Genomic DNA, 14,573 nt, shown 5'->3' with positions numbered 1-14,573 from the left:
CATAGCAGCTTGTGACCATTCCTTCCTTGTGCTAAGTGACTGCTGGCATCTGGGACTTCTGTTAAAGTTCTCAAAGGGCTCCTGCTTTCTATAATTCCTAGGGACTCCAAGTTCAAGCAATGATAGAGAAGACACTATCATTTCCATTGATTTAATTCACTGATATAATTCACCATCTCAGGCTTGTACAGTAACGTAATTCAACAAATGGGATAAAAAATAAATAAATATTAAGGTTGATTTATTTATTTTGAGAGAGGGAGAGTGCGCCCGTGTGCGTGCACATGTGAGCATATGAGTGGGGGAGGGGCAGAGAGAAAGAGTGCATCAGTGGGGAAGAGGTGGGGGGAGAGAATCCCAAGTAGGCTCCACACTGTCAGCAGAGCCAATGTGGGACTCAAACTCAAGAATGGAGCCAGGAGATCATGACCTGAGCTGAAGTTAAGAGTTGGGTGCTTAACTGATGGAGCCACCTAGGCTCCCCAACACTATATTTTTTAAGAACACGATTACATATATTATTTCAGAAGAATGACAATGCCTTCAATTGATCATATTAAAGATCACAATAATAGAAATAAATACATAGACAGAAAATTTAGTTTTTTCTTAAATTCCAATTTGCATAAAGTCACCTCTTCTGTTTCATTTTTTTTCATCATCACCTCCCTCGCAAACTCTCCTTTGTTCTCCCACTTATTTCTTTGCACAGACTGTGCTATTTGTTTATATGTGCAACCAGAATATAAATTTCCCAAAAGTGGGACTCATCACTTATCTATTTTTTACTTCACATGTTGAGAGCACACTTTGATGTCTTTTGAATAAAGGTTTGACATTTTCACATTTATATATGAATGGAATTATATAAAAAACTCCAAATTGAGATTAAGAATACTATAAACGTTTCATCTAAAAACTACTGTTAGAAATATAATATAATCCGTTTCCTTTACAGATAATGAAGCAATGGCTCAGAGTTACCCAGCTAGTTAGAGCCTGAATGAGGGCGCCCACCCTGGTCACTTGTCTCTGTCTGCTCTTCTTTTTAGGGTTCTCCGTGAAGTCACTTTCTAAGTACAAATTAAATCATCTAGATACTTAAATGATTCTTGGGAAAGTATAAATTCCTTGGTTATATGCTAGAACTTTGACACACTTCACTCTCTGTGTTCAAATCTCTAATAATGCAGGAATACAGCAGATATTGTCAGTTTGGGTTTCTACATCCCTTTTTCCCTTCCCTCTCCCAAATTTCCATATCAAGCACTTTAAAAATTGCTAATATACCAAGTATGCATCATCTCAAGCATCAAAGTTAGCATGTTGACAAAGTCACCTAGGATACTTGTAGAAGCCAACAGTACTAATCGCAAAACTGCTTCCATGTGAAGGATGGAAGTGTTCCCCAAGGCATATCATTAGGAGAAATGGGAATGCCACCACGAGGAGGCACTGAGGGAGAGGGTCTCACTGCATGTCCAAATGCAATCCCTTCTTCCTCAGCCAGATGTACCTCCTAGAGGAGTTCTATAGGCTTGTCTATAGGCTACTTTGGGATACATGTGCTGAATCCATAGGGTGGTGGATTTGGGGGATAAGACATTCTGTACATTGAGGGCCCTCAGTAAGTTACCTACTTTCCCCATTAGCTGACCCCCCAAAAGTCAGTGTGAGTTGAACCACTTAGAATACCTGTTAGCTTTTACCTTTAGAAGTTCTGAAGTCAATCCTAATTCTTAATTTTGATAATCATGCCCTTTTCATCTTGCTTGAGATTGGTTTACTGCTTAAAAAATTCCTTCTAATACTATGTTGTGTGAGTTGATGAGTAGCTTCCCCTGTGATCTGAACCTAGCTAGGAACAAATTAGACTTTGGAAGATTAATTATGAGGCAGAGGCATATTCAAGGTGGTACATTCCCACTCTGAGGAAATTTGGTGATTTTACTTTTGAATCCGTTTGGGGTAGGAGGTCTTTTGGCTGAAAACAACACAAGCCAACGTTTGGAACGTCCTCATCTGTACCATTGATGTGTTGATTTCTAGATTATATTTTAGGCCAGACTAACATCAAAAATATTTTTCAAAAGCAGTCAAAAATGCCATATCTTAAAATCATTTAAATAATTTATAATATATGAAGGGTAGTAAGTGCTCAGCAAACATTTTCACTAGGTATTTATTGAGAACTGACAATAAGTAGTTTTGTGCTGGACACTGTGGAAAGCACTAAAAGATGTACAATTATTTTCCCTAAGTTGGTGTCTGTTCCTAACACATCTTGGATTTTTCCACCCTTTCCCAAAGTAACTTGATTCAAAAAAGGGTTTCTCCCAGCCACTTTGCTGACACGTAGTCACCACGATTTTCTCTCACGTTGTTCAACTGGGTGAGTAGAGTCTGACATTGGACCGCTTAGTGTCAGGTAAAAATCCCCATGAAGAGGAGGCAGTCTTTGGAGCTGGAACTAGTTAACTTTGGGCTTCTACGGGAGACAAGAAGTGACTTCATTTTGTTGGAGAAAATGTCAATCAAGACGCAACTACTGACACCCATCTTTGTTTCACCGCCAGGAATAAAAGATAAAGCAGAGGAAATGGAGGAGCTGCAGTTAGGCATTTGCAACACACAAAGTCCTTGTTTTCCCACTAGGCGCTGCAGAAAAGCAATTGTCCATTCACAGCACATCCTCTGCATTTCAGAGCTAATATTTTTGCAGTTCTTAACTTATAGTCTTATGCAGTTAATTTGGTTAACCCTTTGAAATGCACAATGTATTTGATACCTTGCCTAATATTACTGCTAACGTGACCCAGTTTTTTAAAATTTCTGTTTCTCGAGGTTGGGAATAGAAACCTTGAAAAAAAAATCAAGTAAGAAATACTGGAAACAGGGTAATGGTTTCAAATAATCCTGTCTTACTTGCTATTGCGTAACTTTGAGAAGGGTAATAAGGAAATCCATGCGAACCATATGCTACTTGAAATGTTTTTACAAAAATTGACTCTTTGGGCAGAAATGATCTTTAGCAGGGGTCCCCCTCAGCGCATAATAATAACGTGTCATTGAAAACAACATTAGCTCTGTGTTATTTGCCCTGCTTCTGCAGCATTTAGTGTGTTTACTGTATACGCCTGCCTTCTGGTGCAAAGAGATTTACTCAAACAGGCACTCTGGCTAGAGCACATGAGGAACAGAATCTATGGATGATTAATTAGATCCCAGGCTCAATCACTTAAATCCCTAGTTAAATATCTCACTCTGCTTTCAACTATTGTAGGAAAAGATAATGAGCAAATTTGCAGGGTGAATAAAGAACTTTTTCGTTTCCTTTATACATAATAAGATCTAAATCACTGGTCATCTAACTCAGTGCCTCCGTTTCCCCTGCCGACTTCCAAGTCCAGAATATTAAAAAAAAAAAAAAAATGCAACAAGGTGATAAAGTGCTTTTTCATCAAGAATTCATCTTTCTGACATACCTTCTATAGGGTTTTCTGCCTTCAACTTTATTACCAGCTTATTCCTCTCTCCTACTAATTTCTTCATTTTGAAGTCTGCGACCAAACAACATGACAAACTTAAGAAAAAAAAAACCTGATATTTTCCCCCTGTCCTGCAACCCTCACCAAGCTCTGTACCAATATTTTCCTATTCTGTCTTCACTAAAAGGAAAAATGATCCAACTCTAAGATTTACATTGAGGAAGAAATATTGCATTCATTAAAAAAGAAAAAAAAAGAGAGAGAAGCCCTCCTCAGTGGGGGCTCCAAGCACAGCGAAAATCCTGGAGTCCCACATTAGGGCTGGTTGGAATGAAACAGTTAATTCAAGGTAAGTGATAATGTTTAGTCAGTTCGCCTAGAAAAAGGAAGGAAATTCAAAAGCTGGTTGCTGTAGTAACGATTACAGACCAAAAAAAAAAAAAGTATATATATGTATATATATATATTTATAAATATATGTACAGGTTCATTTTAAATAAAACTCCTGCCATCTCTCTGTGATTCTGTTCTCTCAAGAAAAATGAGCTTGCCGCTCAAATTGGTCGTACCTACCTCAACCATTAAACAAGACATTTAACCATAGTGGCAGTTCTGTGACCTTTGAATGCCGTGAAATCTCTGAGCGGTGCTGCTTGTTCATGAAGACTTGTGCTGCAGAGTCCAGCAACTTCATCCAGGATTAGGAATATAATTAAGTAAAAAAAAAAAAAAAAAATTAAAAAAAAAAGGAAAGAAAAGAAAGAAACACAACAGCACACAGAGAGATCGAGAGAGAAAGAAGGTGGAAAGAGAGATAGATCCTCTCTGGGTGAGCACACCACTTTTCTCCCAGGCGAGCGCTGGGACAGAGCCGAGTTGCTGCAGTGCCCAGACCCACCGACTGGCTGGGGGAGCGGGGCAGGCAGCCGGCCGGCGAGGCTGGGAGGTGCCGTCAGTTGCCACAGGCAAGGAAAAGCAGAGACCAATCGGCTTCAGCTCTGGCAGCTTACTGGAGTGGAGCCTTTTCTGTTTATGTTTCCTCATTTCGAGAGTGACGTCAAAGGGTTTAGTTTTTCCTCTGCATGTGCTATTAATTTTAACGTACGGTACTATGGGAGGAATGCGTGTGTGCCTGTGGTTAGCCCGGGCACCCCACTCTCAGGAGGACCCAAGGAACGTTTTCTATATTCAGGAATAAATTTTTAAAATTTAAAATACCTTGGGGTGGAGTGTATCCAAAGACAAAAACAAAACCAAAAAGCAGACCAAAAGCCTTGGGCTAAATAATAGCAGCAAGATTTATGTTTTGTTTTTTCCCCCCAAATGTGAGTGTATGTACATATGTCCGCTTCACAGCTGTTGCTTATTTTCAAACTAATTCATTTTCAAACTCACCTAAAAATGAGTTGTTAGTTAATCTTTATAGTCATGGATGCAGAGTTCTGCAAATGAGCTGGTGAGTGATGTTATGTGCGGTGAAAAATAGGAATCATGTTTACGCTGCTGATCGCTGATTTTCTATCTTTCCTCCAGCTTGTGTGGAGAAGCCTCAGGAGTATTCATGGCAGGGAGACAGGGAGATCTTTCCTGCAAATCCCCACAGGGAGTCATTCAAGAAGCTGAGCACACTGAGGCCATACAGGCATGCCTGGGGTTTCAGCATGTCCTCTCCCAAAGTGTGTGAAGGTACAGTTATTTAAGGATAGTTCCTCTACCAGGGGCCCCAGCTCATCCCTGTTTTTGTCTTGCTACTCTGGAAACTCTCAGTGGTGGCCTTGTGTTGTTTCTGCCTCCCGCATATTCTCTCCGTTCTCCCCCTGCCTCATTCTGCTAACAGAACCTCTTTTTTTTTCTTTTAGAAACTTTCCTTTCTCTATCTATGGATTGCACAGCCTTCCCCAACTCCCCACCCCTCACCTCCCATCCCATTACAGGGGCATGTGACCCAGACTGGCCAATTAGATTTTTCCATTGCTCTAAACACAGAAAATATTTGAGGGGTAGGCACATCACTCAAGAAAGGCCAGAGTCCTTTTCCAAATATTAATACTGATACTTTGAGAAAAGAGGTATTTATAGCTCTCTAAGAGCCTATGTGCTAGGGTTAAACAAGCCTGTAGTTGTTAGGGTTCATCTTTGATGCTGCAGATATAGCAATGAACAAAACAGATAGTATCTGCCTTCAAGCAGTTTACATTTGGGGGAAAGGGGAACACAGGCAATAAAAATAAGTAACTATATAATATCCATTGGTAATAAGTCTTTGAAATGAAGGAAAATAAGGGCAAAATTGTGTGTGTGTGTGTGTGTGTGTGTGTGTGTGTGTGTGTGTGTGTTTGCTATTTTAGGTGCAATGATCACGGAAGCAATATGATAAAGCAACTTTGAGCAGAGGCCTGAATGAGATGAAGAAGCAGATCATCTGTGTCTCTGAGTTCCAGGCAAAGGAAGCTGTGCAAAGTCCTCAGTTAGGTGAATGCTTAGCATATTCAAGAACAAGGGAAATAAAGTGGCTGGAGGAGAATGAGTCAAAGAAAGAAGTCGTTTTAGGAAGATATGTCTGGGTCAAAATCAAGAAGTATCTTAGAGGCTGTTTAAAGTATTTAGACTTTATTCCAAAATGGAAAACAAATAAGAGTATTTTGAACAAAGAATGCCTATGATTAACATAAATTCTAAAGGGATTTCCTCTCTCTTCTGAATGGAAAATAGACTCTAGAGAAGCAAAGGTAGAAGCAAGGAGACCAATGATGAGGCCATTGCAATAATGGCTTGAACTTGGGTGAAGGTGGAGAAGGTGAGAGGGTCAAATTCTAGAAGTGTGTGTGTGTGTGTGTGTGTGTGTGTGTGTGTGTGTTTATAGAATTAGCAGGGTTTCAGGATGTGGGGTGTGAAAGAAAGAGAGGAATCAAGAATAATTCCCAGGATCCTGGCTTGAGCAAACTAGAATAGAGTTGCCACATATTGATATGGGGGTAACCAGAAGAAGAATCTGGTTTTGAGCTGAAGTAAAAAATGGTTCTGACCCTTCATTCAACAGCAACAAATATTTATTGATTATGTACTCTCTGTAGGCACTGTTTTAAGTGCTGGAGACAAAGCAGTGAAAACAAACAGACAATAAACACAAAGACCCTTGCCCTCATGAAACTTCGATTTTTCTGAGAGTAGACGACAGACCATAATGAAGTAAAAGATTATATAGGATACATTGAGCAGGAGATATGGAGTAGATGGTTAAATACACAAGCTGGAGTTCAGGGGACGATAGATCTATGTTTGGGCGATAGATATAAATTTGGAAGTGGTTGTATATTCAAGGTATTTAAAACCATGAGATTGGATGAAATTACCGAAAGAAGTACAAATAAAAAAGCTCCAGGAAATCCAACATTAGATAGTCAGGAATATGAGAAAAAAAAAAGTGGAGGAGATTGAGAAGGAACCTCTAAGAGATAAGAAAAAAAACAAGAGGGTGAGATCTTGGAAGACAAAGGAAATTTTCAATGATTGGCTTTGTAAAGTGAAAGTAAGATGAAGACTGAAAATTGACACTTGAATTTAGAATGTGTAATCATTTGTGCCCTTGAAAAGATCAGGTCCAATACAATAGAAAGAATGAAAGGTCAGGAGAGAATATAAAAAACAAAAAGTGGGGACAGACCTTATAGGAAATTCTTCCAAGGTGTTTTTCCCCCAAGAAGAGGAGATAAATGGGGCAATAATTGGAAGGGAGAGTGGAGTCAAGAAGGTATTTTTAACATGGGAGAAATATTGGAATTTTTGTAGGCTGATAGGAAAGATCCAATTGAGGAGAATAATTACTGATGCAGAAGAAAGAAGGGAATAAAGTTGGAGACATTGAGTGTGTGATAGGCAGAATGGCCTTCCAAAGATGACCAATCCCTGGAATCTGTGAATATATTATATTACATGACAAAAGGGACTTTGCAGATACAATTGAGCTGATAGATCTTAAAGGAAGGAGATTGACTTGAATTATCTGGTGTGCTCAATCTAATCATATGAGCCCATAAAAGCAGAGAATTTCTCTGGCTGGAAGCAGAAGAGAGATGCAGAAGAAGTAGTTAGAGAAGTTCTAAGTAGCAGAAGTATTCAACACAGTACTACTGGCTCTCAGATGTAGAACCCATGTGCAAGGACCAGAGAGAGATCTCTCATTGCTAAGGGCTGTCCCCAGCTGACAGCAGCAAGGAAACAGCTACCTCAGTTCCACAGCTGTGAGGAATTGTATTCTGCCAACAACCTGAATGAACAACCTGAAATGGATTCTTCCCTAGAGCCCAAAGGAAGAAACATAGCCCTGCTGACATGTTGTGTTCAGTCTTTTGAGACTCTAAGCTGAGTACCTAGTCAAGCCACCTGCAGATCTATGAACTAATAAAGTTTGTGTTAATCTGTCACAGCAGTGATGGAACATTAGTATAAAGTGATTGGCTTTCAAAAGCAGCATGGATGATTCATCCATAGATCCAGAAGAGAAGGCAGAGTAAAAGGTAGAGGTATATTTCTTAGTGGGTTGTAATGGTGGTGCAAGATTGTAAAAGCTCTCTGTGATTTCAAATTTCTCAGTGAAAGAGGAAATTAGGAGTATTGACTAAGAGAGAGGATAGAAGAATTGGGGAAGATTTGAGGAGAAAAGGTATGAAATAGTCATCCAGAAGAGTAAAAAGCAGGAGTTCTCATAGAAGTAGAACATGATGACCAAGGGCTTATGTGAGTTTAAATGTCATGAATTAAAGTGATACCAGACAGCATGTTACCTTTACAATATCCATGAGACATCCAAATAGAAATGTCATATGGGAAGTTTGGAAATAATTCTGGGGAGCTAAGGGCAAATGAGATGCTATTGAAAGCCATGGTGGGCATGGAATCACTTGATGAATGAGAATAGACTCAAGGTCTGAACTCTGGGATCATCCAATGTTTAGATATCGGAAAATTATCGGTGATCCATTGAAGGAAACCAATAAAGGAGTGGCCATGAAGCTATACACACTACCAAGATAGTGGTCTCTGAGAAGTCAATTTCCAACAGTCGGTGCTATGGACTGAATTGTTCCCACCCACTCCCCCCACCTCCACCCCACCCCACTACCACACCAATTTGTATGTTGAAGCCCTAATCCCCAATTTGACTGTAATTGGAGATAGGGCCTATAGGGAGGTAATTAAGGTTAAATGAGGTCATAAAGATAGGACCCTAATCCAATAGATCTGGTGCCCTTATACAAAAGGATGAGACACCAAATATCTCTGTCTCCACCATGAGAGAACGGAGCCAAAAGGCAGCTGACTGCAAGCCAGGAAGAGAACTCTTACCAGACACTAACTCTGCTAGCACTTTGATCTTGGTCTTCCAGTCTCCAGAACTTTGAAAAAATAAATTTCTATTGTTTAAGTATCCAGACTAGGATATTTTGTTATGCAACCCAAGTGAACTAATACAGTTACATGAGTCATGAATTCTCTTTTTTGCTTGCAGCCATTTCAGTTGACTTTGTTACTTATAACAGGAAGAGTCCTAACAAATTCAATATACAGTGTCAATGTTTCCTAGAAGTGACTGTCAACTCTCCTCTCCCTGATATAAATACTTCACCACTTGCAGCTTGAGAAACTTTAAGGATTTATCTATGTCTATATCTATCTAATCATTTCCACCACACACAAATATTCATCTAAGACTACTGTGTTTAAAATACTAGCTGGTTTTCTCAGGCACCATTATTTAACATATACTTTGGAGTATTCTTTGAAACATGACATTTGAAGTGACCACATTTTCTGCAATTTATTAGTTATAAAAATAATCTAGAAGGAGCCACCTTATTTCAGCTTCTTCATTTTCTTCCCAAATTCCCTTTTTAAATAGCTCATGACTCATAGAAATGACCACTCTTAGTCATTTTCTTTCCTTTACAATTTAACTCTCTATTTTCTCTATTAACAGAATACAAGATGTGCTTCTTTTTGTGCTGCATCTCTACAAAGATAAATTTCTCAGTGACCTTAAATATATTAAATTTGTTCAAGGAACACTTATTGAGCATAAATTATTGGTAGAACCCAGTGGTGTATGTTCAACATACCATTGGGGTTGACAGAGATCAGCAGGATGTGATGTCTACCTTTAAAAGCCATATATTTGGCTTCAAGGGTAAGATACAGGTTGTTATAACAGTAATAAGAGGAAAGATGCAACAAGGGCTCTAAAGATAGAAAAGATAACAATAGGAATTCAGAGAAAGAGGATATTACTTCCCACAAAGGGAAGACTTTGCATAATGTCTGAGATTGCATTTGTCCTGAGCAGGTAGAAGTGCTCTATTGAGAGACTGACCTGTAGGTCGAGTATAATGGGAGTATAGGACATGGGAAAAGAATGATATATTGTGAAGCAAACATGGTAGATCAGTGAAAAATTATAGAAAGTGAAATCTAAAATTTGAATTTTACTCATTGAGGAATAAGGGATTATTAAAGGTTTGCAAGTAGGGAATTAAAATAGCAGTAGTGTATCCCTATTAGCAGAATGGTCTAGTGCTGGGTACAGACAATTAAACATGTGATTTACAATACAGTGGAGTGAATAATGTGGTAGGGAAGTTCAGGGTGATTTGGGAGTATATAGGAGAGAAATCAACACCAGATTTTTAACTCAATAAAGCCTTCTCCGTGAAAACAGTGACATCTGAGATGAGATGTAAAGGATAAGTAAGAGGTACTCGGGTAAAAGAGGAGGAATACCTGAAATGATTAGGAGCTGCTCCAATAAAAAGAGAGGGTACAGAGGATGTAAAAGTATTACATGCTGAAATGATAACACTTACAAACATGGACAGGTGATGATGAGCCTGGTTTATTCCAGGAACCAGAGCAAGTTCAGTTTGGCTGGCGGGGTAAGAAGTGAAGACAGTATGGGTTTTTTAGTCATATTAAGAAATTAGGACTTTGTTCCAAAAGAAATGGGGATATATTGAAGACTTTAAACAATAAAGGACATGATCAAATTCGTATTTTGAAACATGACTTTGGCAGTTGTATGGACACCAGAAGAGGGAAGTCTGGAGACAGGAGGACCAGGGGAGAAAGTACAGTAGCCTGGATGAGGGTGGTGGTAAAGTAGAAAGAGAGATATGAGACGATTTCTCGTTGTTTGGGAACAATGTCATCAATACGATTTGGTGATGGATTGAAGGTGAAAGTTGAAAGACTTACTGTGGGATGACAATACGGAACAAGACAATCAAGAATGATGCTGAAGTTTCAGCCATGGCAAATGGGTGTCACTTATTGAGTTAGGTCTGGCAGGGAAGATGATAAGTTCAGTTTGGAGCCTAACATCAAAGTGAAGATGGATATGTTGTTCTCAAACTGGGCAGAAAAACATAGGTTAGGAGAACAGTTTTGAGCATCATCATATTGTTGAAATAAGCCATATGCACTGATGGAATCACTCAGAAAGTGTGCCCAGCATGAGAACAGAAAAAGAGCTGAAGAGAAACCAAAAGGAACACAACATTTAAGGGCTAGGCAAAGGAAGAGAAATCTATAAAAATATGGACAAGGAGTGGCAACATAACAAGAGAAAAGGAGGACGTGGTGTCACAGAATTTAAGGAAAATTGTGTTTCAAGTTGTGAAATATAACTAATAATGTTAAATCTGCTGACCAGAAAACAGGACAACGTCTTTTACAACTACTAAACCACTATAAAGCTAAAACATCACGGTATTGATGGAGGTACAAATAAATAGAAAAATAAGTCAATAGAACAGAACAAAGTCTAAAAGTGAATCAATATGTATACCAAGTTTATTATATGATAAAGGTGGTGTTTTGAATGAGTCAAGAAGGAACAGACTACTTCATCAGCTATGTCAGGACAAGGCTAGCCATTTGGAAAATGCAACATCCAAGTAAGTGAAACTTAAATTCATTCCCCAATCCATTTACAAATATACACTGTAGTTAGGTAAAAGACTGAAACATGACAAGCCAACACCATAAAATCGTCAGAAAGCATATGATTGGAAATATGTGATTTCAAAGTAGAGAAGACCTTTAAAAGGTCTTCAAAAAGCAAAGGCTGCAACAAAGAACATTGATAAAGTATTTTACACCAAAGTTAGAGTCTTCTGTATGACCAAAGACATTATAAATTAAGATATTTTCAACCTATACAAAACATAATAAATATACATTATTACACATTAGTAGATTTCTATCAGATTTATAAAACAGAGAAGACGGTCTGGAAAGAAAAACACAAAAGGAACACCAGTATTCAAGGGCTACGCAAACAAAAAAAAGCCTTTAAAAAATGTGGACAAAAGTGGCAACATAAGAGGGGGAAAAAAAGAATGTGGTGTCACAGAATCCAAAGAAAAAAATTTTAATAAGGGTAAAATAGACAGGGTTTTAAATTTAGAAATTTTCTTTCAACAATGAAGATGGGTGTAACAACCTCTGTGGAGTCTGGGGCAGGTCATTACCTTTTCTCTCAGCTCTTCCTAACTGGTACAGAGCCCCCAAGCTTAGTGATCTCCTCACCAGAGTCCTGCACTAACCCTTCCAATGCACACCATCCTTCCTCATCTATCAACTCAACATTCCTGTCAATTGATCTATATTTTATGCCACCTCTCCTTTCTGTTTCACTATAACCTTGTCTGTCAATCTGAGCCCTCCTCCTTGTTGGTGATAGGATAGTAATGCAGTGAAAGCACATCTTAATGCCTTTGAAAATGATTTGTTGCTTCTTCACAGGAAAGTTTTTGTCAAGCATAAAGGAAATAATGTTTACAAATATTTATCGTGTCCCTACTATGAGCTGAAAACTTATACCATCCGCAACAAAATTCATTACCAATGAATTACTTAAAATTTGACAAGAGAGAAATATTTGTCCTACTACTGGATTTTCTTCCTATGCATTTAAAATAATTTGCATTTCAAATTATTTTCTCTTTTGCTTTGACCACTGCTTTGCTTTCACCAAAATGGTTTCCCAAATCAAGACTATCTTTGGAGACCATGTTTTCCAAAGTGCTAATTTGGCTCAGAATCACAGCAAAAATATCAAATAGAAAATACAATTGGAAAGCAAGAAGCAAAAAAAAACCCTAAACTCTACCATTTAATGCTTATCATCAACCATTCCCCATCAGAGAATTTGCAAATCACAATTTAGCTTTGCTTACCCCCTTTCCTATGTGTGACTAGACTCTCCCTCAGCCTGCAAGCACCAGGAACTTTGGTTTTTTCTGCAGCTCCCTCGCCTTCCTCCTTGCCTTCACCTGGCTACTTGTGAGCACACCTTCTAGAAGGCAGCTCCTTCCGCAGCATTTTCCAGCCTCATTCTTCCACTCATTTCCCACCCATTTTGTGGATCCATTTTCCATTCCTCTACTCTCTCCTGTCCAAGCTGAACTGTTATCATGTCAGTAACAATCATAGAAAGCCCCTATTCTGAACATGGCAGCTATCTGATAAACCTAATCCACATGGAAGTTTTTATAGAAGGGGGAAAAAAGGTTGTGTCATGAAACCTGTGGCAATTTACTTTCACACTGAAGTTTTCTAACCTAGAGACATGCCATGTTATGGGCTGAATTGTGTCTCTCCAAAATTCATATAGTGAAACACTAACCTCCTGGTGTCCTGGAATCTGATCTTATTTGGAGATATGGTCTTTGAAGAAATAATTAAGTTACAGTGAGGTTGTTAGGGTGAGCCCTCATCCAATATGACCTATATCCTTATGAAAAGAGATTAGGACACAAATAGGTACAGAGGGAAGAACATGTGAAGACAAAGGGAGAAAGCATCCATCTACAAGCCAAGGAGAGAGACCTCAGAATTAAACAAATGCTATGACATCTTGATCTCAGACTTCCAACCTCCAGAACTACGAAGAAATACATTTCTGTTGTTTAAGTCACCCAATCTGTGGCATTTTGTTAATGGCAGCCCTAGAAAAAGGTCTTAAGGCAAAGAATTCGGGGAAAGTTGCTTCTTCAGAACATAAGAGGTAAAGGATTTTGTGTGTTGGACTGCTTGTGTGTTTCTTTTTGTTATATCAATTTAGATTTTCCTATAATTCACATTTTGTTTTTGTTATTGATTAAATTTTTTACATTGCTAAAGGTCCTGCTTTTTGCAATACAGAAACTATAATTTGGGGTACCTGGGTGTATCAGTTGGTTGAGCATCCAGTTCTTGGATTCGGCTCAGGTCATGATCCCAGGGCCATGGGTTCAAGCCCCACGTCAAGCTCTGCACTGAGCATGGAGCCTGCTTGAGATTCTCTCTCCCTCTCCTTCTTTCCCCCTCTTCCGCTCGCACTCCCTTTCTCTCTCCAATTAAAAAAAAATGTTAAAGAAATTATAATTTAAAAGTCCTAATTTATTAAAAATTTGATGGTTAATTCCTTTCTTTGCAATGTTATAGCAGGGTTCCTTTAAATAGCAATTACCCTTAGTTCATTTGAAATAGAGATTTTGTTTATAAAGATTATTTTTTTTTCCCTTTTAAAAAGGTTTTAATTTCTTGAGTCTTTACAAAATTAACTTCACAGGATTCCTTAATAAACTTTATAAGATCTAAATGTCTGAGGACATTGAAAACCTGAATTCCATTTAACAAAGAAAGGTTCAAGTCACACATTATTTTTTAGGAATCTAGTAGTGGGTAGGAAAACATTTTACCTATATTTTAGGAATGTATACACATGCCTTTCTTTTCAACGTTTATTTATTTTTGGGACAGAGAGAGACAGAGCATGAACGGGGAAGGGGCAGAGAGAGAGGGAGACACAGAATCGGAAACAGGCTCCAGGCTCCAAGCCATCAGCCCAGAGCCTGACGCGGGGCTCGAACTCACGGACCGCGAGATCGTGACCTGGCTGAAGTCGGACGCTTAACCAACTGAGCCACCCAGGCGCCCCTACACATGCCTTTCTTAAGAATTCAGTCTTATACCCCCCCGTAGGTAGTAAGCTGTATGAGGTCACTGGACTTGGTCTAACTAGCTGCGTAATGTACCTTGCACATTACC

General features: G+C 38.8%; 1 protein-coding gene across 2 annotated transcripts in view; it reads right to left on the bottom strand.

The window, feature by feature from the left end:
• PDE7B (phosphodiesterase 7B) overlaps positions 1–14,573 on the bottom strand; it is a 579,566-nt gene that overhangs the window by 312,488 nt on the left and 252,505 nt on the right. Inside the window, exon 1 of one of the 2 annotated variants that reach the window (XM_019831281.3) lies at positions 4,062–4,499. The exons of the other annotated variant lie outside the window; for it this stretch is intronic. Coding sequence (XP_019686840.1) covers positions 4,062–4,082 — 21 coding nt within the window. The 5' untranslated portion in view covers positions 4,083–4,499. Of the gene's footprint in view, positions 1–4,061; positions 4,500–14,573 lie in introns of those variants that run through there. 2 annotated transcript variants of the gene reach the window in all.

Source organism: Felis catus, chromosome B2 (assembly GCF_018350175.1).
Source record: "Felis catus isolate Fca126 chromosome B2, F.catus_Fca126_mat1.0, whole genome shotgun sequence".
Taxonomy (NCBI): Eukaryota; Metazoa; Chordata; class Mammalia; order Carnivora; family Felidae; genus Felis; species Felis catus.
Note: the sequence above shows the minus strand (reverse complement) of the source record. Positions and strands in the feature narration are given on the sequence as shown.